This window comes from Apostichopus japonicus, chromosome 7 (genome assembly GCF_037975245.1).
Source record: "Apostichopus japonicus isolate 1M-3 chromosome 7, ASM3797524v1, whole genome shotgun sequence".
NCBI classification, from domain to species: domain Eukaryota; kingdom Metazoa; phylum Echinodermata; class Holothuroidea; order Aspidochirotida; family Stichopodidae; genus Apostichopus; species Apostichopus japonicus.
In genome coordinates, this window is record NC_092567.1 from 6,430,537 (window position 1) to 6,458,062 (window position 27,526).

Here is a 27,526-nt window from a genome sequence, read left to right on the forward strand (position 1 = left end):
TCAAATTAATCAAGGTAAATGTTCCTGCGACGGTTCCACGTACACTCATGTGTATAGGACATTAAATACCTGTAGTTTCTAGGTCAGAAATGAGGATGAACTGGTAACATAACAGATGGTGACCGATGCGAAGCAGCGCGATTCAACATTGGTGTTCTTTGTTTAGTTTTAAAACCATAACATAAACTGGTTTTATTGCCTAATATCTGTGTGTGGAGTGCATAGATAAACGAAATTGCTTGTAAACATCAGACTCGCTGTTTTCTAGATTGCAAATGCTGGACATTTTGGCGATTGATATAAATGAAGGAAAAGGTGATACGGTTCTTGGTAAAATGAAAGAAGATTGAAGGCTATTTTGTAATTTATGAAAATATTATATTCGTGACATGGAATAAACTGTAGAAGAAGATTTTGCAAATATATTTTTTTAGTGGCACCAGATTTGCGCTGTGGAGTAAATCATTACCGATGAATCAGTGTAGCTGTAATTAAATCACTTTTCACGCACATTTTCACAACACGACCATAATACCAGTCAATGTGTGGGGGCAATTATACTACTGCTTCGTTCTGTTGTCTAGATACCATGGTAACCAGAGAACTAGACACGTATGTTGTGACGCTGTATACGAGCACAATGTTGAGAAAGATCATGCACATGAATCTATTTTTTTTTTTTGCGTCGCGGATATGTATGCTAAGCCTTTGTCGTATATTGCTTTCTGGATTTTGTTAAAATCATCTTAGATTTACAGTAGACTCTCTTTTGGAGAAGCTGGATGGTCCGTTTACAGCAATTGTTGGATAACAAGACTAACTTAACGGATGTAACATTTACATAGCTGTTAACAGTATCGACTTAATTGCCATCAAATAGCACTCAAAAGCTTTCATCAGTTTGATGATTTTTTATAAGTTTGATAGATGCTTGAATTCATTGGAAACCTGGTTGCTCTTTAACCAGCATCGGAACTTAAATAACACCTATCAAATTTTTCATAACACATACATACTCTATAGCTTCACCTTCTTATACATGTAATAATTGGGGCTGACGTTGTTTCTATTCTAAAATCCTGCTGAGGCTAATACAAGCTGTCAGATTCATAGTTCCTACTATAATATTGCTAAGTATACAGTTGTTCAAATAACATGTACACTTAGAGTTTCCGTAAAAAATATATTACTCGAATCTATTATAAAAAGTCCGGCGCATGTATTGTTCATTTCATTTCCGTTATCAAATATAAAATATTTATAAAATAGGAGAACCAAAGACTAAGAAATATAAAAATATGTACATCAATATGAACATAAATATCAGGAAGTGAAAGATTAAAAAAATGTTACTAAAAATAATCTACAAAAAGGATTCAAGTCATTTTATTTGAATAAACTTTACAGCAAAGCTAAGAAAAAAACACTGAAGGACTTTATTCCATTTTTGGGGGCAAGATATTAAGATTGTGTACATTTCTGTTGGCTTTTACTAGGACCCCGGTCACACGTATACAATTGCATCTTCCGACCATCGTTTCTTAACTATAGTCCGCCCAGGAGAAAATTCCTGTTAATACCTGTTACAATTTCAATTGGTTTTAACCGGAACCAACAGGGACTAACAGGTACCTGTTAACGACAACTGGTTTTAACAGGTATTGTGACCAAAACCAGTTTATACCAGTTAATTGCCTGTTGCAACAGGTAAATTACCTGTAAGCTGTAACAGGTACCAATTGGTTTTAACAGGTACCTGTTAAACCAGTTGCTTTCAACAGGTAAAATACCTGTTGAAAACAACCGGTTTAACAGGTACCTGTTGAAAACAACCGGTTTAACAGGTAGCTGTTACACCAGTTGCATTCAACAGGTACCAGTTGGTTCAAATTTCTGTCTCCACTTTAAGGCACATAACGGTGGATCACCGTTGTCAGAGAAGGTTTATGAGGGGAGGGGGGCTTGAAAATTGTTGTTTCTCATAAAGGGCTTATATGCAAAATTATGCAATTATTTCCTCTGTTTTTGCTTCCTTAGTTTTTTTCACCGTCGGACATCACGTCCCCAAAAATTTTTGTGGAGGTACTCTTTCCCCTGCCCCCCCCCCTTCCCCGCCCTCGCTGGCTTTGCCACTGCAAAGATGTGGTATAACATATGTCTGATCACTGAATTGTTCATCCTATTTGGTACATTAATGTAAAATGAAAAATTCACATTAAATTTATGAGAGAGTTCTTCCAGATAGTATATGAATACGTAGCATACACATACATCAAAAGATTGAGACGAGCTCGCATCTATATTTAGATCAGTGATTCATAGTCTAAGAAAGTAAGACACATATTGCCAAGTTAAGATCAAGATAAAAATAATTAATGTTTAAATTGTATTATGATTTAATTCTTTCTTATTTACTGTTGTTTTAAATTTTTGATATCAATTAATGATATTTGTAATTTTTAGTGACATGAAACTCTAAAATTGGGAGGCCAAAGACAATTTTTTAAATTTTTTCGATAATCACATTTTGTACGAGGTTGAACTTTGACTTCAACACCATATTCAATTTCGAAACCGAGGAGCAACGGCAACTTGCATTGCACAGCGTAAGCATTGCTTGGCATGGTTTCATACGATCACTCTAAGCAACTTTCAACTGTTAATCACCCAAGAAGATCTATAGAAGAATGGAAGTATTAACCGCCACCATCGGCCTACCTGTTGTTCCTTAAACTTGGAGGTAAAACTAACGTTAATTGTTAGGCCACTGGCACTTGTGACCGTTGTTAGGCTAGCGTTTCGCAATACACAAGTGCAATGACAGTGAGTAGCCTAGGTTTTCTATTGAGTACTGCAGTGCATTCTCAACACTAAACTGTGCATTCTAAACACCAGTTAACAATGTGTTATGTGTGTATTGGGCTAGATTGAACAGTCGCTCATAATCTTCTAATTTATTTCCAAACAAATGCTGGGACTGAGTTTCAATACTGTAGTTTACTTGAAGCTTAGGTCTACACTCATTTGGTAAAGATTTCTTGAATTTCCCATGTGAATCTAAATGGGTAGGCTATGTGATATTGAATAAAACAAGGCTAGACCTTCAAACTTACTGTTACAGTAGGCTGAACAAATTATGTTGGATAGTCACCGGTATTATATACTTTAGTACTACTACTAGTAAGGCTAAAAAAACGAGCGAAAGACAAACTGACTTAGTGTGACAAAGAACTGTTTCTTCTCTAGCCTAGGTCTAAATAAGACTTGTTAAGTGAGCAAGCAAAAATAACAACTTAAAACAATTAGGCCTATAAATAAGTTGGCTCAGTGCATTTGTGTTTCTAAAATCTTGTATTTTTAGATCTTAAAAACAAACAAAGATTTAGCCCATGTTTTATTATCTCTGTAGTCTGGGCATTTGATTCTGGTTGCAATGATGACACTCTGGTTCAAATGTTCAGCTTTATACAGTCTGCTTCAGACTTTTGGAATCCTTTTTTTCAGACTATTGTGGAAGCAAATCTCACATCACTTTGTGGTGACAACTTTATTTCATTTTTTCAAATGATTCATGACTACTGCTGCTTTGCTATTTCCTTTTTCCAGGAAGAATTGAAAATCCAAATATCCAGGTGAGGTTTCCTGTGATGTACGACACCAGTGTCGAGGCAACAACAGAAGAGGAGAACGTATATGGCTTAAAGACATAATGGTGTAAGATGATATTAAGAGTTTATCCAAGAGTCCAAAAAGCAAAGGAACAAGTGCCATAGAGAAAAAAGATGGAAGGGTGAGTTTAACTCTTGTACCCAAATGTGTAATGATATTATTTAGATACTTTTCATAACCTGTTTATATATAATATATAAAAAACAGTCTGGTACATCATTTACGTACAAGCGTCATAAGTTTGGCCAATTTTTTACTGATTTGGGATAATTATAAACATGGTTATTAAGCTTTGAAAAATAACTTGGTGTTATAGTGCAAAGCTAGTAATTATTTGGTAAAGCTGCTATTACTGGCTGATAACTTGAGGGACCTTGATTTAAATGTTTACCTCCCAATATGTTGATATAAAATTTTAATGTTAATGTATGTTCATGATAATGTGAGTTATCATGTGCTATATCTGTATATATGCTTACAGGTATATCATATTTTCTGTTCACAGGTCAATATTGGTGCAGATTTTGGGCTTCCTGAAGACAAGTGGGAGGCCATTTGTACTTAAGAGAAACACTCTATGTTCGTGAAGACTTTACTGGTGTTGATTTGGGGTACCAACACTTTGAAAACGAAAGTAGTTGGGAATGCTTGCACACGATTCAACAGTGACAGAGATGCAAAACCGCTGTTGTGTCCCGTACTATGGAAGGTTAGTCATTATGAAAAGCTTTCAAACAAGTTACCATTTATATTACAAGCTCATGACTTAGTACACAAGTGTACAATATAATTTACTGAATAAGCTGTTTTTCAGGAGTAAGTAATTTTTTAACACTGACAGAACTATTTATCAGTAGGATTATGCATTCCAGTATCATGAGTTAACAACTGATATCATTTTGGTTGGTTCTTAATTGCCTTTGAGTTCTGACAGGAAGCCTACAATCAAACTACCATAGTGGTGTAGTTTTTCCAACCAAAAGATTGAGCAAACCCAAATTCTAAACCAAAAGAATGTTCTTGGTTAGACTGTGATTGCTAGTCCATTCAGGTTGGATACCAACAGAGATAAATATCGTGAGACATTCTAAACCATAGGAAAGTTTGACCTTAACTTTCCATGAAAGCGCTCATCTAGCAATGCAAGGGAGTTTGTTAAGTTTTAGGACCACACTGTTACTGTTAATCATGATAAGTCAATTTTTAAGTGTTCCTACGCTTTGTTTCTTGCAGCACAATTCGTGGAACGTTTGAAAGAAAGCTGCATTACTGAGGAAGCTGCAAGGTTCAGCAAATACATATCCGAGAAGCTGACGTCAATCGTAAAACAAAGAAGGCCTTAAAACATTAGTATCATATTATTTTTTTCAATGGTTATTGCTTACCATTAAACGGTCTTTAGTTTTATTCAAACTGACAGCATATTGCTGTCACTGACAAGTTAACTTTTCAGAGGAATTTTTTTAGACAGTTCTTTTTTCAAAGTAGGATTAAACCCATATTTATTATTATGTTTTAAACAGTTATTGTTTGCCATTATATGGTATTTAGTTTTTTAATTAAATTCAGGAAATGGAAAGTATGTTGCTGTCAATTACAACTTAAGTTTTCAATGGAGACCTTCTGGACAGTTTTTTCTTGAAAGTGGTTTAACCATGACTATTATAGACTGATGTTGACTTTTACTTGGCAAAGTCATGTTTCCACTTTTGCCTTATTTTTTTTTTAAAGAACTAACATTTCTAGTAATCAGTATGTACAAATGCCATTAAACAGTATTCAGATTTTTATTCAAACTCCAGAATAGACAGTATATTGTCGTCACATATGTGTTCAGTATAAATATGCATTACAAATACATGCTTTGTAGGTAAATATTGTTTTTAAGATCTGATTGGTAGCCAATTTAAGAATGAATTCCTTTCAAAAGGTTACTGTCTGACTAGCTATTATTATTGTCTGCCTAGCATGCAGAATTGCACACTACATAGTTTGGTAATGCTAACTCTTGAATAACTTTTGTCTATTCAGCTGTAACTTTTATTTTGATATAATGATTGATAAAAAATTAACCTTTATATTGTTTAACAGATAGAGTTTCCTTTCTTAATTGCCACAGCAATACATGAAATCATTGTTTTAATGAACATATTTAGTTGGTATTTCATAATATATGTAAGTTTTTAATGTGTAATATGAAAGCGGTTACTTCAGAAGTTTGCTTTCTTGTTAGACTCCAAATTTATGTTTTCTTTTTCATTGCCCTCAACTTTGCATTATTCTGCAGTACTATACTTTTGCCATTCATGTTTGATCCATTAACTTGTCTTAACTTTGTTGGAATAAAATGATATTTTCAGATTTTATTTAACAGTGATTTTTACTCCATCTTCTGGAAGTTCTCCCTCGCCTTAACTTGCTTGTTAAGTGTTAGACCTACATCATGTGCAACTGTAAAGAGTAATTTTAACCTGTTGAAATTCATCGCCACCTGTTTTCACCAGATAACTTGTTGAAAACAATTGAACCTGTGGAAAATCCTACTGTTATAACCAGCTTAAAACCTTCCATACATGTTCTTACCTGCTCAAACGTTTTCAATACCAGTAAAGACATGTTGAAAACAGAACCAGTTAAAACCTGTTACCCCTGTTGAAAACAGTTGAAACCAGTTCATACAGTATGTTATTACCAGTTAATAGCTGTTGCGCCTGTTGAAGACAGTTGAAACCTGTTATTACCAGTTAATACCTGTTCATGCCAGTTAAAAGCTGTTGTGCCTGTTGAAACTTGTTGAGAACAGTTGAAACCGGTTAATACCAGTTAAAAACTGTTATGCCTGTTGAAAACAGTTGAAACCTGTTATTACCAGTTAATACATGTTAATACCAGCTAAAGCTGTTGTGCCTGTTGAAACCTGTTGAAAACAGTTGAAACCTGTTAATACCAGCTAATACCTGTTAATACCAGTTAAAAACTGTTATGCCTGTTGACAACAGTTGAAACCTGTTAATACCAGTTAATACCTGTCAATACCAGTTAACACCCGTTAATACCATTTAATACCTGTTATTACCTGTCACCAAATACCAGTTGCAACAGGTACCTGTTCAAACCAGTTCAACAGGTATTAACTGGAATTTTCACCTGGGCGACCATATGAAACTAACTACGGTAGCGGTCACACGTAGCCTACTCACACTACTTTGTACTATATTCTTATTCGTGGACACAGTGTATCAGTGAGTTAATTATGCTTTTGCAAAGCTATCATGCGCAGTTGCGGTGGGTCGGTCAAGGGTCACGGTTTTGACGATGTTTCGCGGGTTTTTAGTTGTAGATGATGGCGATGGAAGCTCAATTTGCAGTAGCGTTTCATTGGTTCTTAGATTTGTATAGGATTTGTATTGTAGGAGGCGTCACGTATTGGAAGAAGCATTCCTGCAAAGACAAGAAGCCGCTGTTCGCCGACAGAGAGCGTGTAGACGCATATTCATTCGTAATACACAGCGAAATATTATGGATATGCAAGCCCAGCACGCACTGCTCACGCTAATGTGTATGAGTCCGTTCGTATCCCTCTTTCGCCATCATTTCCGCACACTTCCTAAACACCTCCTTATTCATGACGGTGTTTTCCACCATACTCTGTATCTACTCCCCCAAAATATATCAATTAGGCTCAGGACTTCTTGTTGCGCCCAGGTTTTACCGTGAGTAGTGGCCGCCGTTAGGAGTTGTCTTGTCGAATTGTCCGGAGGTGGACTGTTGTGTTGTTTTGTGGTAGAAACCGTACGTGTGCATGTACAGTACATGTATTAGTGTACAGTATGCAGTGCAGTGCAGGTTTGTTTTGTTTACATCGTATGTATCTAGGCACGCGTCGCTATGTCAAGGGATTGAAATCGGGGATTTCCGGCCGAGGTCAGTGGTTATGCTAAAATGCGTATAGTCGGACAACGCAATTGCGGTCACACGCATGGTTATTCCTGCTAACGATGGTCGGACCATTGTTAATTCGGGGTTAATGATGCTAATTACCATCTTTAGTGGACGATGGTAGGACGATCGTCAGACCAAAGTAGAGAGCGGTCACACGCAAATTGTGCCATGGTCGGACCATGGTCGGACCATCGTTATGTCTGAGAAAATGTACGTGTGACCGGGGTCTAAAATACCTTAAATGCAGGATACAGTGGGTGTTCCATACGAATAGTTCATGTCTTCTCAATCAATAGGAAATGTCCAATCAAAACGCTTTTAGGAATAATTAGTTAACGGAAGAGATGTAAATGTTGCAGATTATAATGATGGGGATTTTTAATCTGATCATTTTTTTTTTGTGATACACCGTTATTGAAAAAATAATTATCCCTCTCGATCAAAATGGTATAAGCAATGCTATATCTGAAACCTTGAAACGATGTCATAAGAGGGATTTGTCTAAAGTACAGACTAAGGTGATTTAAAATACGACTGGCTGGTATAACAGCCAACACATAGTCATATACAGTAGTCTATATTGCTATAGGTATTATGTTGCAGTCGCTAAGGACTAAGACATGCTTAGTTACGTGGATGAAATTGCTTCAGTATGCATAGCTATAGATACTTCAAACTAGTCTTGGTGATTATTCTAACTGTAAGATATTGACATAAAATATATATATTTTTGGGTTATTAGATTTGTTTTAAACTGTTACAGATCAGTGAGCTATGGGTCATTAGTAGGTGATACGGGTCACCGTAGGAAAGAGCGTTAATCTAGGATATGATCTTCATTTTCCCCGACATTCTTGAAATGGGCGCAATGTTACATGTTGTCAAGTGTCTACTGTACTTCCTGTCAGACTCACAGTATACGTTAGAAACCAAATTTCTGTTGGTGCTGGAAAACTACTTTCCATATGTTATTATAAACTGTCCCTTCGCCTCTCTTTCAACGCCTTTCATCTGATATGGGACCATATTCATGTGTTCCTGAGGCAGCCATATCCGTTGTTGTATTTTATTATTAATGTAACATGAACCTTCTACAATCGTAAATGTTTAAATATTTGTGTGCGCATTAATAAAATGGTAATTCATTTAATCACACGTTTCACTTCAGAATATTATTCTAATTCAGTAAACTTGAACCCAAATAAAGACAATTGGTCACAACAATCTAAGTATTGCCTAATCATCGTAATGGCACACTTTCTCTGGTTTGATTCGTAATTTTTATTAGCTCATACCAGCATGCTGGTGTGAGCTATTGTTACAGTGCGGCGTCTATCACTCTATCACTCTATCATTCTATCACTCTATCACTCTGTCCGTCAACAATTGGTAAAACCGCTCCCACTCGCACAGTGTTTGATGGAATTTCATGAAACTTGGACACAAGGACCATTGGGTATAGGGCCATGAGAGATGGTCCAAAATTTGGGGTCAAAGGTCACCTGTGGGCCGTAATGGGCCATTTTGTGGAAATACGCAAAATGCTTCTTCTCCTACAGATTCTATGGTACAATGTTGAGGGTTTGTCACGATAGTACTATGGAAGTTTTACCTTCAGGGTGTTCATGAATTTGAGATCAAAGATCAACTAGGGGTCTTTTGTGGCCCGGGCCGCGGCCCTATATTTTCAAATTGCTTCCGTTCGTACAGTGTATGGCCAGTTATAATATAACTTGGTCACAACGTTCCTCGGGATGAGGGTTACAAGGGGTGTTCGGAAAATTGAGGTCAAATGTCATTTAGGGGGTCATCGGGGGTCATTCTTTGTAATATTTTCAAACATCTCAATCTCCTCAAGATTTTGATGGATAATATTCAAAGTTGAACTGATGATTGTTGGAGTGTGTATGAATCAGGTGATGCCTAATAATTTTTGGTCAAAAGTTAATTAATTACAATTAATCCCCATTGTTTACAAAAACCTGAGCCTTCATCTTTTTGCCAAAGCTCCTTTAATTTGTCTCCCTATCTCTGCAGTGTTTGTTTACAGTTGTGGTTAAGCTCTGCAGAGGCTGTTAGTGGAATTAAAGCAGTATTGGGAGTTGTTATTAACTGTTGAACTGTAAGCATGAGAGCCCTATAGCCAATCAGCACTTGCCGATTCTTAGAAGTCTTTGAGCTTGAGGTATGTAAGCAGCCAGCCAAAATTTTGGCAAGGAGTGCTTGTGAAGTTATGTGTGCTCAGGTAGAGGGGAGTTTAATAGGGTAGGTCAGTGGTATTGTTTGAGCATGGAGCTATAAATAGCTCCATGGTTTGAGAGAGTGAGTAAAATAGGATTTAAAGGGGAAAAAAAGGAATTATAGCTAGTGGTGTGGCCAGGATTCTGCTAACGGTGGGGGGGGGGGTATCCCTAATGGGCCCAAAATTGGTGGAATCTGAAAAATGGCTTGAAATTTGGTGGGCCATAAAGTTTTGTGGGCCCTACTTTTTTAAGCTCGAAAAGGTATGAGCTTCTGCAACATTGGTGCTCTAGTTTAATAAATCAAAGCGATTCTAATTGGGGAGGGGGCTAGGTCCCCATACTGAAGTAACGACAATTATATTTTAAGATAAATTTGCAATTGTTCAACGACGAGGAGTTATTTCTCCAGGATGTATATATGTGTCGTACAATACACATTATACGTTAGAAACCTTGTGACGAAGTTGGTACAAATAAATGAAAATAAATGAAGTCTCCCTTCCACGCTCGTAATCCGGCACTTTCGTCCTATTTCCTAATTATTGTTGTCCTTCTTTCTCTGCATGTAGACCCCTATATGCTCTCCTTATAGAAGTTATTGTCTTGTGAATCAATGATGTATTCTTAATTTTAAGATAGAGAATATTCAGACAGATAAAAACATATAAAGCGAAATGAATCTACCGTGCTTCCATTGTCTCTCTTCCACACCGTCTCAGTCAAAAATGTTTCGTTGGTAAATATATCGATGGATAATTTTCATCTCTAGAATCTTTACGTCTGACGTCACTGCACGCAGCAATACAACGATCATTAAATGTGACTCAGTTCTAGTATTTTGAGTTGTATTAGGATTTGAGGAATCCATATTGATTATATGTCATTATTTATTTATATTAATGTATATATACGTGACTGATATGAATATGTGGGTCCAAGCAGGCTTATATATGAAAGGACGTATCTGAGTTTAACTTGAAACTAACAAATGGATTATTTTAGGTAGGTTTCATCAACTTGATGTACTTAAACATACTAGGAAAATTAAAGGAGAGGTGAACTGCTTAAATGTTTAACGAAAAAATAAATTGAAGGTTTTTATTTTATATTGAAGAAACGTTGTTGTGTTCCACCCTCTGTATGTACAGTACTATGAATAAGCATCAGCATTATGATACAAATAAAGTCAACGGTGAATCTGAACTAATAATGGTTTTAAAATATTTGTATTATTCCTTTCGTCATTTGAATAACGGCTAAATCTAATTTAAACTAAATAGTATCTCGAAGGAGCTTGGGCCCGAGTGGGAGTAGAGTTTTTTATAGTATAAGAAACACTCTGATGTAGTTGAGTCCAATTATTCCTTATTCCGAGCCGAGTCCGGGACTACTTGGTTCGAGTATGGTACTCTCGAGTTCGAACAGAGATCTGTAGAGTATATGAGCAACCCAAACCAAGTCCAGCTATAGACATAGCAATAACGGCTCACGCGATACTAATAGACACACAGGGATTATCGATTACATAAACCCACTCTAAATATTCCTTAATTTACAGACCGTCGCTTCCTGGTCTAAATGTTGAACAGAGAGAGTCAACTATTGTAGAACTGATTATGTGCGCATGTAAAAACTTCCAATTAAACATACGCACACCCAGGATTAATTTAGAAAGAAAGCAATCTGTGCAGGGATTATTATATTTCATGATATTATTCAATGTTAACATTTCTAGACTAGTCTATTTAATCCTCCCCTTTTGTGTCTCTTATTTTATGTGTTCATCATACAACTGAATTTTCCAAACGTTCATGGAAATCTCTACACGATCAACAATACGATAGAAACAGACCATCTAAGACGAAAAGGAGGGGTGTAGGGGGGGGGGGGACTAATATGATGATTTGTGGGCTAACCAATATTTTGCTTTAGTTTTGCCATTACGTCGATCCAACCACGATATACTGGAGTCTATCTTTGAATGATGCCATATTTTCCCTTCTCATGAGAAGTTCATCGTTATGACGTCACTCAGTGTTTGATGACGTCAATCAGTTTTGATGACGTCACTCAGTGTTGATGACGGGTTTAAAACTAACTATGTCTTCCCTATAACGCTGATGTTTATATTCATGTTATTAATTCCGTGCATTTTACATTGACGAGTCTGTCTCCTTTATTGACTTTAGTGTGTTCAATACAGATGTGCGTTTACCTGCAAGGAATAGTTTACTGTGATATTTGTAAAGATATATCATTGTAACTTATATATATATTTTGCTTCGCCATATTATGTTTTCCTGAAATTCATTTTCAAAATCTCAGGAATATATAATATATTTCTTCCTTTCAGGCCTGTGACGGAAATGGCAATCTACCAGGAGAAGAGGTAAGAGAGACATAGATTCATGTTCCTGTTAATTAGTAACGGAAATTTTAATAACAGACAAAAAGAGGTATTAATTAATGTTGAACAAAGAAATAAGACAAAAGAGTATTAGACTTTGTTTCTCATCAAGGGAAAGATTTATAATTGTCGTGTATCGAACTGGAACAGGGAATTTAGATAGGCCAGTTACAAGTTTACATCACGTAATGATTATAGCACTGTTCTCAATGACAAGTGTAGATGCGGCCTTAATAATCTTCCTTACGCACACACTGTCAAAGAAATGCTCAACAAAGAAACGAATAGACCTTTAATACTACAAGGTTATTCCGATGTTATGGTGTTTTAAAGTCACACACGAAATTGAAATTTAACTTTTTAAATTTCAGCTGTCCAGGCAAGGTTGACTGTAAAAGGAAAAAGCAGGTGTAACAATTTTCTCTATAAACAGAAAATGCCAGCCCTAGAAGTCTATACTCAAATCTCCCATAAATCTCTACTCCGGTATTCTTTGATACTATAAAGTCATTAGAATCATTCTCTGGTGTCGGGGAGGGGTTGGGGATTGTTAAGGAGGAGCTAAGCTTCTCACAGAAATTTGGAAACGATGCAACAAAGTTTGCATGTAAGCGTCATCACATAACCGTCAAACAGGAACAAATTAAATATTGAAATCGAAGAGATAAACTGATAGGCTCTGTTGCAATGTCAGTGAGTCTAGGAGCAAGATGATTTACTGGGTTGTGATGGTATCGGTTGGGTTATAGCATCATTTTTATTCATTGTGATACAAGAGGGTCCATTGTGACATAAAATGACTAATTTGGAGTAGAAACCATTCCCTGTGGAATGTGAGAATACCAAGCTGTTGTTATACCAAATATAAGGAAACTAGAAACAATATAAAAAATAAATGTTTTAATATCTGAAGGATCATGTGCATCAGGTAAGTTGCAATGAGGGTCCTTTTAGACTAAACTGACATGATAGCAACGGCGTAGGTATTTAATGAAGATGAACCTACGTGGATGTGAGGTGACTCCTCAACATTTCTTACAAAATGTCAAAAGAATAAACACAATAATTGGGCAATATGCTTAAATCAATTCTGACTTATCAGTCCAGAGCGGCGAGAAATACAAGTAATTTAGCAAAGATTGTTGTCAAAAACTGGGTTGATTATTGGCACAACCTGACTGTTAGTATTTAACCGTGTAATCGGTCAATTTTTAAATATTTAACCAGCAAATATAATACTAGTCAAAATAAGATATAAGGCATCATTCTATTTATTTTCAAACACATAATACTTCAGTTTGAAATATTCTGTGTAAACATTAATTTTAAACATGTTGCCTACACACATGTACAAACATATGGCGCATGTTATACTTAATCAGAAGGTTCTTTTTTCTTTCTTTTTATTTAAATTTGTGTCTTAATATGTAATGACACCTGACTAGTCCAGCTAACAAACAATATTCTTATGAATGTTTAATATCAAATTATGTCTTCTATTAACATAATTATCATAAGAGCTGTTTTCGAAACCTGTTATATCTAAATTATTGAGCCATGTTTAGTCAGCTTACACGTACAGCCAGGATTGTTTTGACGTAGTGGTAATAACGAATACTGGGTTTGTATAGTCACCATGCATGTAGAAGATGGATGAGTTGACGTAATGAAGTATTTCTCTTGAAAAGCAGAAAAATAGCAGCTTGTATATCCAATGTGTTAAGACAGAGGGAGGGAGGATTCGTCGTACTAAATTATCTAAAATTGGTTATCCAAAGTTTGATGAAGTTGTATATTACACCTCCCCCCCCCCCCCCCCATGGAAGTCCATTAAACCGTCAAAACCGTTAAACTATTGTCATATACAGTAGCCATTTTCACCTGTATTGCCATTGTTGTTAATTAGGAATCGCTATACTGATACTGTACAGAAAAACTAACAATATAGTAAGAAAAAAAGTAGGTATTTCGTTTTTCATGAAACATTCATTCAGTTCTTTCAGAATAGAGAAATCATCATATAAATACACACATCTTTAATCGTTTATTTTCTTTATTAATTATGCGACTCCCGTGCATGGGGACCGTATATGATTCATGTTCATTCTTAAGTCAAAACTATGGAGCGGAAAATGAACAATTAAATAAATATCTGTCAAATAATTTACAACACGAGACACCAAACCTGCTTCGAGTTCTAATTTTCTACAATGCGTGACAATTTCAACTATCTTGATATCTCGTTGTTAGCAAAGCTACGTCAAATTTCTCGCTATTCCATCTCTTTACCATCATTTTCGCTACCTGCATGTTAATAAAACTGTGGAATCTCCGTCCTTCACCCAAGCATATATACAACATACACATCAGCATAATTTTCAAGTGTAGTTTAGGGTATACAGGTTCTAGCCTGCTAGCTGACTTAACTTTCTGGTCACATATTTGATTTTTTTCAACCAGAGGTAATCATTGATGTAATATATATATTTTTTTCTAATTCATTTGCAGCAACAACATTACTATCTACCACGACTAGTAAAATTATAACCAACTTAACAATAAGGAGGCCCTTTTTAGAGTTTAAATTCCCATCAATTTGAGATTACTTTAACGTGAGTTAATTATGCTTGACGTTATTGGAGACGTTAGCGCATGTCTGCAAGTTGACTTATTTGGTTCTTTCCAATTTTTACGGAAACCGAAATTAGCAGTACATGAATTTGTTCCTAACGTGTAATTGTTTGTAACTGTAAAATGTGGGAAGTGCGTTATAGTTATTGTTAATGCTCCTCCAAATACATATATTAGTTTCTGTGTTTTCAGTGATTTCGATGTACGTGGAGGACTGGCTAAGGGTGAAAAAAAAAAAATGAAAACAAAATGTTTATACTCTTGAGTTTAAACCGTAAACATTTTGTAATCTTGTAAAAATAATTGTCACAAATCGTGCTCCTCTTAATAAATTTTAATTATCAAAAGATTCTGTTTTTAAGTGCGTTTTTAATCTGACCAGAGGGAAGCTGCAGGGTGAAAGGAACCTATTCAGAAATCTGCGAACAGGAATAACAGGCAGATACATATAACGCACTTTAATGAGGATGAACTTTGTTTTATTAAAGTTATGTATGATTATTTGTTTCCCTTTCTTGCAGGGTTACATCGAACCTAGTTCATCGGAAGATGATATGGATGAAGAAGTAAGAATATCGAGTATTTCGTTTACAGTTTGTCCTCATACTAAGTTATATTCAATTAGCAAACAAGAGCTTATCCTCGTGAGACAGCTTTACAGTTAGTCATATACAACATGAATACGATAGGTCATCTATGGAGGACAGTTGACAACAAAGCTCGTCAAATCGACAAGATCAGCATCAATAAAAATATATGTAAACATGGGATTGTGTGAGAGTTCGTGTTCATTGCTGATAATGTATACTATCTAATGTTCCTCCCTAATTGTATATAACCACATGTCAGCCTACGTCTGTTGAGTCAATGTAATGCTGTTCTATCACATTTTGTTATCCTGTTCACTTCAGATGACTCTTGACCTCCAATAAAATCAATAAGGCAACCACAATGCCAAGTATAAGGGTTGCCAATGTTACAGGTTTAGAGAAATGGGTGTTGCAAGAAGGCAGTGCGTACACACAATGTAAAGCATATACACAGAGCCATGTATGTGTATATATATACGGCTCTGCATGAATACTCACGCCGTCGTGAGTTGATAATGTTTGGATTGTCATTGGATCAATACTGTCCAGATATATGTTTATGCAATAGATCGTTGAACTTATCACTAGATATAAACTATGCTTTATTGCAAAATCAAAGAACCAACAGTATATGCACTTTTTAGTTTTCATTCATGCAAGAATAGAACCAGAATGAAAGAAAAACACAGAAAATGCTGAGGTATTTTGCTGCTAAACTTAGACTCAACTTGGACCTGTACAATTATGGCAGATGCGTTGTTAGGGGAATAGGGAGTGGTCTGCCTTAACACATCCAGTTACATTGCTACCACAAAGCTCATAGAAGCAGCAACACAATACCAATATTTGAACAACTAAATTATTTTAAACATGCACAAAATTTTTAATGAACACCCTCCTCCTCGATCCCGATGTATGTTGTGTAAACAGATATCAAATGTGATCACCAAATGTGATCAAAAGAAATCAAATATAATTGAATATAGTATTAAAGGAGTTAATAAGATCTTGAACTCTGTCCTAAACTATCGAGTTGGTTTTAACCAGTTGTTTTCTGTACGGATTGTTTATAATATGTTAAACTATCTCAGACTGCCCAGTTTTATTAGTCTCTGATAGAGTTGAGACGTCTTAAATCCGTCTATCTGTAGTGAATTTAGTTTGCTCACTAGTAACAACAGGGATCAAAATGGGATCAATAATTTCCATCAATACGATGAATTATTCTAAATAATTCATAGCACTAAATCATTTGTCATATTAAGAAAGTCATTTTTTTTTCTACCGCTGTTACTGTAATAGAGGGCGCTTGACGAGACTTACAAATAACTCTATTTATACACTAAAGCAATGAATTTATCTCAGTGATATTAATTGCTACCTACTGTTCCTCCTTATATGTATATAACACATGTCTTCCTACGTCTGGTGAATAAATGGAATGTTGTTTTATCACGGGTCGTGGCAATTATTCTTAACAGTAATTGACGGATAGCAAGAATTATTGTGTTATATTTCATAATTATATTTAGAGATGAACTACTAGATAAAGGGAGCTAATTTATGCAAGATAATACTAATTTCTGATGGTCTAGCGATCGAGCGTAATCCGATGATGAAAATCGTATTGAATTCACTGCTGCTTGTTTCAGTCTGGACTGTCTCTGAATTTCATAATAACCTCAAAATTTAGTAATAAGAACTTGAAACTATCGAAATTGGTAGAAGAAATAACTGTAACTGGTCAATCAACTTAAAGAGTATATATTGAGTGGTTTTCCTATACATATTCGATTAAGCTGATTCTACAATACTGCATTCATGGATAGGGCATCCAATACCATTTGTCCTCGACAATGGTATGTTTTCCCCATTGACAATGGTATGTTTTCCCCATTAACAATGGTATGTTTTCCCCATTGACAATGGTATGTTTTACCCATTGACAATGGTATGTTTTACCCATTGACAATGGTATGTTTTCCTCATTGCGTTTTGGATTGCATCTGAGGAACTCACCTAATGATCTGTACATCCATTCACTTACATTGATGAGCCTCGACATGCGGGACGATTAAGGAGCTGTATATTAAACTTAAACTAAAAGTTTGTTTTTTTCTACTTCTGTTACACAGACCTCTGATGATGATGAGGATGATGGTGGTGGCGGTGATGATGATGGTGATGGTAGTGATGGCGAGGATGATGATGGTGGTGGCGGTGATGATGGTGAGCAAGACGAACATACCCTTGACGTAACCACTAGTCATTACAACCAACCGACAGAAAGCAGACCTACACCAGATGTGAGTCATTATATGTGTTTTATCAGAGAAACTATGAGAGTCCGCAAGGGGTGGGGGAATTGAGGGGGTATTTTCCCCTCCCCTTGGAATATGACATTAGTCAAAATATGAGCAATAATTATTCAGCATTTTAGTCCTAATATGTTATAGTCTAATAAACTATGAGAGTCAGTAAGGGGTGGGGAATTGAGGGGGGTATCCCTCTCCTTGCAACTAGGCAGTAGTCAAAATATGAGCAATAATTAGGTAGCAATTTAGACTAAATATGTTTTAGTCCAAGAAACTATGAGAGTCCGTAAGGGGTGGGGAATTGAGGGGGTATTTTCCCTCTCCTTGCAACTAGGCAGTAGTCAAAATATCAGCAAATAATTAGGCACAAGTTTAGTCTTAATATGTTATAGTTCAAGAAACTATGAGAGTCAGTAAGGGGTGGGGGAATTGAGAGGGTATTTCCCCTCCCCTTGGAATATGGCAGTAGTTAAAATATGAGCAATAACTAGTCAGCATTTTAGTCTTAATATGTTATAGTCCAAAACAAAAAAACATGCAGCAACACTGTGGAGGCTCAGCTAACCTATTGATGAAATTGTTTTGGGCCTTTGGCATATTTCTGAGCAGTTTATCCATTTGTTACTTTTCGTTCCTTGCCTTATGCTAAAAGTTAGCAGACATAGTTTGAGTTGTACACATTTGTTTTGAGAAAAAAAAGACATAAAGGTACATGAAATTTTAACACTTTTTTAAATGAACAATAAATATTGTTTGAAATAAATTTGAAAAGTCAAAGGGCTATAGTTGTGTTCTTGAGTACTTAAAATTCAGAGCTGCGTTTGCAGTATCTTCAAACCAGAATGCAAAATTATATTGAGGTTTCATGGAGACTTCATCGTAACAGACAACCGACTTCTAATGTAACCACTAGCCATTACAACCAACCAGCCGAAAACAGGCCTACACCAGATGTGAGTAATGAGATATGTAGTATGAACAGAGAACAAATGTGATCACCAGAGATCAAAAGAGAGATCAAATATAATAAATAGAGTATTAAAGGAGTAAATAAGATCTTGAACTCTGCCTTAAAATACTGAGTTGGTTTTAACCAGTTGTTTTTATTACGTAATATCATATTATGTTAAACTGTCTGAGATTGCCCAGTTTTATTAGTCTCTGATATAGTTGAGACGTCTTAAATCCGTCTATCTGTAGTGAATTTAATTTGATCACTAGTAACAACAGAGATCAAGATGGGATCAATAATTTCCATCAATACATGAATTATTTCTAAATAATTCATAGCACTAAATCATTTGTCATATTAAGAAAGTCATTCTTGTTACTACAGCTGTTACTGTTAATAGAGGGCGTCTGACGAGACTTACCAAGTCCTCTGTTTATACACAAAGCGATACATTTATCTTGATATGAATTGCTACCTGATTCTCTGGCGGAATGTTGTTACTAGTAATAGCTAATTGTTCTCTTCTGTTATGGCAGCCGTAAATGACTTACCCTATAATTGATACTCATTACGTATTAAGATATGATTCTTGTCTTTCTGTTTTGTGCAGGATGCAGCACAGAAGCGGAGAAGGTCTAGAAAGAAATGCACAGTCTCGTGAGGTTAGTAAGGAATATCACAGCTGAATGTGAGACTCACTGTTATAATCAAATGTTTCTTTTAGGATGAGATTTTCTGTAACAAACACATACAAATAAGTAATTTAAAATGTGTATCCCTACTTCCTAACCGGTAACAAATGTATTCCTCAACTGAAACCAAAACGTATCTAAATGAATTTTGTGAGGAGAGATCAAATTTGGCATCTCAAAGTTGGTTAGTAAAAAGGGGGGGGGGGGGGAAGCATGGGACGGGGGGTTATTTTCTCTTTAAGTAATTTAGACTGAGCTCTGAATATTCTGACAGGACTGAAACGTTAGAATGCATCATTGGTAAACTGACCAACATCTTTTATAAGCAGTGCTGACATACATATCACTCTATCACAACTATCTCTGCATCTCACAGATAAGGTCTGAATAGGAATATAGAAAGAAAAAGAGATATATCACTCCGGGATAAAACTTGTTTTAAACCTTAATTGGTTAGTTGGTTTTCAATAATATGACAGCAGATGATTCATTTCAGTATGTTTAGTTAATGATCCAAAATAATATATGTAGCAGGGAAATCTGTCAATATGTGTAGCAGACGATTCCTGTTATTATGTGTGACAGTAATCTCTTTCAGTATGTGTAGCAGGTGATGCCTATCATTCTGTGTAGCAGGGATCGCTGTCAATCTGTGTAGAAGGTGATACCTGTTATTATGTGTGACAGTAATCTCATTCAGTATGTGTAGCAGGTGATGCCTGTCATTCTGTGTAGCAGGGATCTCTGTCAGTATGTGTAGCAGGCGATACCTGTTATTATGTGTGGCAGTGATCTCTGTCAGTCTGTGTAGCAGGTGATGCTTATTGTTATGTGTAGCAGGGATCTTCGTCAGTTGTGTAGCAGGTGGTGCCTGTTATTCGCTGTAGCAGGGATCTCGGTCAGTCTGTTTAGCAGATGATTCAGGTTATTCTGTGTAGCAGGAATCTTTGTTATTATGTGTAACAGCTGATGCCTGTTTTTCTGTGTAACAGGTGATGCCTGTTATTCGGTGTAGCAGGGATCTCGGTCAGTCTGTGTAGCAGGTGATACCTGTTATTCTGTGTAGCAAGGGTATATGTCAGTATATGTAGCAGTTGATGCCTGTTATTATGTGTAGCAGGCAGTACGGGCAGCAGGTGACATATGTTGTTTTATGTCATTCCTGCATTAACTGCAACAGTTCGTCGAGATGACATCACTTTTAAAACATTAACATTTTGTTATCTTTCTAGGTTACATATTTGAACTAGAGTTATCGCCACGAGGACCAGCAGATGTCTAACTCTTCTACAGAGAGAGAGAGGTGGAGAGCGAGACAGCTTGGTGGAGAGAGAGAGGTGGAGAGCGAGACAGCAGGGTGGAGAGAAAGAAGGTGGAGAGAGAGAGAGCCTGGCGGGTGGAGAGAGAATCGGGGTGGAGAGAAAGAGAGCAGATAGTCTGACATTCTTCTCAGTAACGTCTCTTGAGATGCCATAGCAGACTGTTTTATTTAGTTAATCGTCTTTTCCGTTCTGAATATTGATCATAGATTTTGCGAGTAGATATTAATTATCAACGTTTCTCGTCTTTTAGCTTCAAATAAAATTAAAATAATCTTGAGAGGACTTAGCCTTTCTAATTCTGCTGAACTCATTATTTTCTATAGACACGTGACATACGGAACGGATTCACTGCTGTTTTATAACATAGAGAAATACGTAATCATGTTCTTTATCATACAGATTAAATTTCATTTTCGTAATTTCATAGTGAATTCAGGTAACGATCAGATTATGAATTTGCAATAATTAACTAAAGCTTAATAATATATCGAATGTATAATTCTTTGTTACTTTAAACGGATAAAGTACTGATATTTAATACAGTGAATGTATAATCCCTTGTTACATTGAACGGGTTAACTGATGATATTGTTTGCTGCATTTACTCAGAATATACTCCTCAGTAAGAGTTCAACTGATGTTACGTAATGGTAAAACCATTATAATGTTACGTTATGGTAATACCATACTGATGTTACGTAATGGTATACCATACAATTACGTAAATGGTATACCATACTGATGATAGGTAATGATAATACCATACTGATGTTACGTAATGTTAATACCATACTGATGTTACGTAATGGTAACACTATTCTGATGTTACGTAATGGTATACCATACTGATGTTATGCAATGGTAATATAATACTGATGTTACGTAATAGTAACACCATACTGATATTAGGTAATGGTAATACCATACTGATGTTATGCAATGGTAATGCAATACTGATGTTACGTAATGGTAACACCAAACAGTTCTAAAATCAGAGGCAATGAGTGTTATTCTCGTCTCAGTTCTTTAATGTTTTTTACGATGAATGTATAGCCAATTGTTAAACCTCTCTGTACGCTACCACCAGATAATAGAAATGTCAAGTTGACCCGAGATTCAGGAAATTACGAGTTGACCCAAAATACACCAATTTGTGGTCAAATTCAATGAACTTGACAATTTTATGTTTGTTTAATATGAATTAGTATTATTTAATTATTCATCCTGATTTCTTTACTTACTCAACCATCTATTATATGTTCATATTTTGTTTTGTTTTGGAAGTTTGTTACACTATCTCAAGATGCTTTACTTTTCTTCGATGCGGTTCATTTTCGATTTTGTGAAAATATTTGATATAATATAGGTATGGGATGTAATCCTGTTCGAGATGGACGTAATGCTACCCCTGCAGGTATATAAGAAAAATTGGTGGAAGAACCGAAAATATATATAAAAGTGGATAAAATTTAATACGGTAGGCATAAGTACACACTGTTACCTTCAACGTTTGGAAGCAGAAAAAAAATTCAAGAAACAAAATAGAGACAATATGAGACGGCAGAGAGCTTGACCTCCGCCCAAGACCTGGGATTACCCTCCCCTGGAAAATCAACTTAAATTAGAGACCCCCGGTGACTGTGCTGTACCCTGTGGACTGGTTTAGCTCACAAGCACTCTGTCCACCGGACTCCTAATCTAAAAGGCTCTTTACCCCTCATCAGAACCAAGGCCTCCTCCTAGCTAATATAGTCAAGCTTGTCAAAGGGAACTTTGAATTTGAATATACCAATCGATTGGTCCCACCTAACTAACTGAAAGTTAGGAAACCCATTTGTCAGAATTTTATTTAAAGTTTTCAGCGTCCAAGACGGATCAGAATAATCACTCTGAAATGTGTCAACTTTGGGGTGGTAGGGGAGGGGGGAGGGATTGATGTGTCTTCAGATTAATGTATATCCTTGAGAGAGAATAAACCAAATGTGAAGATGGTTGTATAATCTACCAATGTAACTTCTCAGTGAAATGATTTAACCTCATATGCTTACTTCTGTCTTTCGACAATTACAATTAAACTTATACGTATTTTGTTATTAACTTCGAAACCATTTAAAACTTGTATACATATATATATATATATATATATATATATATATTTTTACTCTTTGCGTTTTTCATAAAGTGATCTTATTGGAAATACATATAATGTGTTAGAGTCACTATGATCTCTATCAAAGGTCAGCAATTGCATATTAATCTATGAGTGATCTGTTATATCGAAGTTTTGGTGTAGATCGAACTTCAAGACTTTTCCAGTAAAAATGACGTCATTTATTTAGGTTTTCGTTTCTTATTTAGCTTAAATATTTCCTGTAGCAGTTTTGTTACAAGTAATGACATGTTATGCATCATTTGCATTCACTTACAGCTACTAAATTTATATTAGTTTTTGTGGGGTGGTTTGTGGGTTTTTTTTTTTTTTTTTGCCTTTGTTCATTGTTCATGGTTAATTCTGTAATCTATGGAATTTAAAGCCAACTGTAAACATAATATGTTGTATGGTTTACGATAACGTGTATATTACGTAATATAATGATCATTGCATAACATTACTATTTTTAAATCAGTTCACTTAAATATAATGATCGGCTTTCTATTGTACTTTCTTTTATCTTATTACTACGCGGGCTATAGGCGTTTATATTCATGTATACTTTAGTTATGTATCTTCCCTTAAGTTACATTACAGCCGATAAAAGACAATACAGTGACATGTCTGTTACGTCACTCAATAATAATTCGAACAAGATAATGACAATCTGAACATTTTGTGTACTGAAGCTTGAAATCAATGATCGTACTTCTATATATGGTAGGTCTTGTAGTTTACTCATGGCTGAGACCAATAGTTGTTCAACAATCCAATGGAAACATTTGATCATAGGTTTTATAATGGCAATTTATTTCAGAACATTTTGCACATTTTCATGAAAATATCGCAATTTTTTGGTTACCACGTCATTGCAATTTCTTGTGTTGGCTTTAATTGCCCAAGCTTAAAAGAATCTTGCAAACAAACGAGCATGTCCTTTCATTATATCTCCTCATTTTGCACATAATATCGTAACCATTTTTGGGGTAATCTTCCACTAGCAAAATTGCTAAAATTTAACTTTAAATCTCCTTTCATGAAAAGTTGGATTCTTTTTTATATATTATATGCGATATGACACATTGTTTATAAATGTTTCCATAAATTGCGATATTTTATTGTTTTTCCTTCATTCCCTTTTCTTTTGTTTTCTTTTTGCTTTCTTTTATCGATTTTACCATTCATGTGATTAAACAAAGATAATTAGAGATTTGTTTGTTTAATGAACATAGGTAATGAGAGATATGCTTGTTTAATTAACAAAGGTAATTAGAGATATGTTTGTTTAATAAACATTGGTAATGAGAGATATCATTGTTTAATGAACATAGGTAATGGGAGATCTGTTTGTTTAATTAACAAAGGTAATTAGAGATATGTTTGTATAATGATATAGGCAATATGAAAGAATACAGTTGGTCAACCATTCGATTAGCTGTATCACGTGATTGACTTGGCAAAGTCAATATTTGCTAATCGTTCCGTCATTCTACTAGAGAGTATTAACACGGGCCTGACACTATGTTTTGTTGTTTTCTTTTCAAAACACCTTACATTGTTACAGCCATGCATTACAACATGTCCTCGTTTTGTCCATAAAAATAAACCCATGTCTAGTTTGTTTCAGTCTAATTTCCATTTTGTATCTTATAATTGTACCAAATTATTACGTAACTTACGACTACAATAACAATCAGAGATAAATTTGATTTGATCATTTTTTATTAATTTGTGTGTGTGTTATGAATCAGATCGTGGTTTGAAATGTACAAACGACATGTAGACCTACTGTGTCAGTACAGCACGACATCAACATAAGTAATATAAATTTATTTGTCGAGTTTCAGACTTTCAGGAAGTTGTCGAGTTGTTGCTTTGTAATAACCTTGACAGCACGTCAAACATATATAACACTTTGTCGAGTTTATAAGTCACGATAACCTGTAAAATCTTGAAAAACGGAAAGTCAAATTGCCGTGTTTTTTTTTTTTTCTTTTTATCGTGACGATACTTCAAATACGTAATATTTATCATCATATCTTGACAAAAATGGATAAACTATCGGGTTGGTGCATTACCCCATGGAGCTCGGTAACACATGACTTGGACATATGTTAAAATAATGACATTTGTGGACATGTCATGTAACAAAACAATTTCAAAAATATTGAATGATCAAGATTCCGTGCTGTATATTAAGTTGCATTTCAAAACCACGTTAATTTAAGACTTACACTAATATGACACATTGACAATAAATATCAAACTGTTGGAATGTCGTGTAATATACTAAAACAGCAAGTCTAAAAAATAATAACAAAATCAAATCAAAGATTATGTGATCCGTTTCCTTTCTTCGTCTGCTTTCTATATTCTACTGCAGTGTTGGTTCTAGCGCAGGTACTAACTTGAAGATATAATCTAACTATTTTTAATGTCTACCCAAATCTTTTCCAAATCATGGAGTTATCCTTTATGTTTCTGTTGTCGAATTATAAAGTCTATACACAATTGTCAATGCATTTATAGCCGAGTGTCTTCAATCTGGTTACATGAAGCAGGCTCCTGCAATTATTAAGTTTTATCCTCGGTATTTGTTTCATGAATGTTGATCCTTGATTGGAGGATGCTTAAAATGTGTATTGTGTGGCCTATAGACATACTTTCATCAGTAGTCCGGACTATTTGGCGTTCCATGTAAATGCAAGCATACATAAATCTGTGATGTAACAATTGAGATGTTTGTGGTCGTCTTCAACGTCATATTCCCTCAACCTGTAACCAGATGAATTTGTATATTTGTTATCTAAATTTGGAGGTTAATTACGACAAGTACGAAAGGAAAATATTTGAAGTGAAGGTGAATCTAGCGACATGTAGTTTTGTTAAGAAAAGGTACAGATTCTGGAAAAAAGTTCGTACTACTCCAGGGCCGTGCCAAACGATGCCAAACAACGTTTAAACATAATAATTAGCTTAGTTTAGATCAGGGACAACTTTAAGAAACATTTAACCACTGGTAAATAGCATTTTCCAATACGGATCTTCCCTCTTCTGGTCACCACTACACTTTGTTGTAAACATATCATGGATTTTAGCTGGCTTTATAAATTTAGATAACAAATATACAAATTCATCTGGTTACAGGTTGAGGGAATATGACGTTGAAGACGACCACAAACAATGATCAATTTTTATTTTAATGCAGTAAATGCTCTTTCAGAAGTGGTCTTGTGTATATAATAACATGTTTACCAATTTCACCTGACCTCATGTTACCTTCGACAGAAATATCGCGAAACTGGTGGATATTCCGTTGTCACCAAATATGATTCTGGCCAAAGCTATGTAAGTTCAAACATAGCTTGATGTCATTCAAATCCAGAACATTTTGTGTATGATCTGGTATAGTTTTTTTTTTTTTTTTTTGGACTGAGTGAATGGCTTATTTCATCCTTCATGGTGTGAATTTATGGTCAGCAGTTTAAGAGATATATATTTCTCGTTAACAGCACAGTTTATGGTATACCGCAAGCTGACATATTGTGGCAATTCATCCTAAGCAAGTGATATTATCATATTGATACAAAGTTTAATGATAGGGTAATGGTTGTTCCTTGTTTCACGTGTTTAATTAGTCAAAGTTTTGATACTAATCATTAAATTCATAAACAAATAAAACAGAACACACATCAAAGAGCGGGGGCGGCTAGAAATTTGGACACACTAGCATATATGACGTCATGATCAATTGCTGGGGCGTAAGATATGCATCACCACATATATCATGGCAAGGCTGGACTGGAGGGAGAGGGAGGGGGAGGCTGGTGCGGATAAGTTACATTATTTAGGTTGTACTGAGGTCACATGTGGCTTAATATCTTACCATGAATATTGCCTTGCAAAAGTCAAATATAATGACTATTTTGCCGGAAATCGTTGTTTTCAAAGATGAATATATAACGGAAAACGAAAGTCGATCCATCTCTAGAGTGAAAGGCTAATGTGACCGGAACGATAATAAACCTGATCATGTTTGATTAACGTACGGATGAAAATAATTTACCTTTTAACGACATTTTAAGTACAGCATTTTTGTGTGTAAATTTGAAATTTAAATCTTTCCGACCAAGCTAGTGTAATGTTAACTCCTACCATATCATTATCTATATATCTAACCATGTGAATGTGGCCGTAGACCTGCTCATTAAAAGGAAAATGTTTGGACCAATACAATATTTCATCGTTTATTGGTATCTTATTTAACTGAACTTTCTCTTTACACATCGGTGATGAAAAGAAAATGTTTCTCTCCTTAAAGCAGCCGTTTTTCGACTTATCAAGAATGTTACTAAACCCTTCAGAGTATTCAAAATTAGATTACAATTAATCAAATTAAGGTATCTTGTTTTAAGTCGGTTAATGAGAGTAATTTATAAAGTACATAAATATTACAACCTGTCGTCACCCAGATATTTTTCTTCAGACAAAATCCTTTGAAGAACTAAAAATGAACTCGAAACATCCAAACTTTAAGTTAGTGTTTGTTTGAACTAAGTGTCAACACTTTAACGAACAATTTTGCTAAGGTATTCCTGAGTAAATAAAAGA

General features: G+C 35.3%; 3 protein-coding genes and 1 long non-coding RNA gene across 6 annotated transcripts in view; 3 read left to right on the forward strand and 1 right to left on the reverse strand.

Annotated features, from left to right (window-relative positions):
* Positions 1-23,745, forward strand: part of LOC139970032 (uncharacterized) — a 445,342-nt gene extending 421,597 nt beyond the window's left edge. The window contains exons 8-12 of the mRNA XM_071975595.1: positions 12,208-12,243; positions 15,414-15,458; positions 17,618-17,788; positions 19,360-19,411; positions 20,674-23,745. Coding sequence (XP_071831696.1) covers positions 12,208-12,243; positions 15,414-15,458; positions 17,618-17,788; positions 19,360-19,410 — 303 coding nt within the window. The 3' untranslated portion in view covers position 19,411; positions 20,674-23,745. The remainder of the gene's footprint in view (positions 1-12,207; positions 12,244-15,413; positions 15,459-17,617; positions 17,789-19,359; positions 19,412-20,673) is intronic.
* The window catches only part of LOC139970046 (uncharacterized), a 320,960-nt gene that overhangs the window by 156,085 nt on the left and 137,349 nt on the right, over positions 1-27,526 (forward strand). The window lies entirely within an intron of this gene.
* The window catches only part of LOC139970082 (uncharacterized), an 892,672-nt gene that overhangs the window by 126,574 nt on the left and 738,572 nt on the right, over positions 1-27,526 (reverse strand). The gene's annotated exons all lie outside the window — the stretch shown is intronic.
* LOC139970332 (uncharacterized) lies at positions 2,547-6,028 on the forward strand. Its single transcript, XR_011794120.1, has 4 exons — positions 2,547-2,740; positions 3,607-3,790; positions 4,175-4,378; positions 4,903-6,028. It is a non-coding gene; the product is annotated as an uncharacterized lncRNA (long non-coding RNA).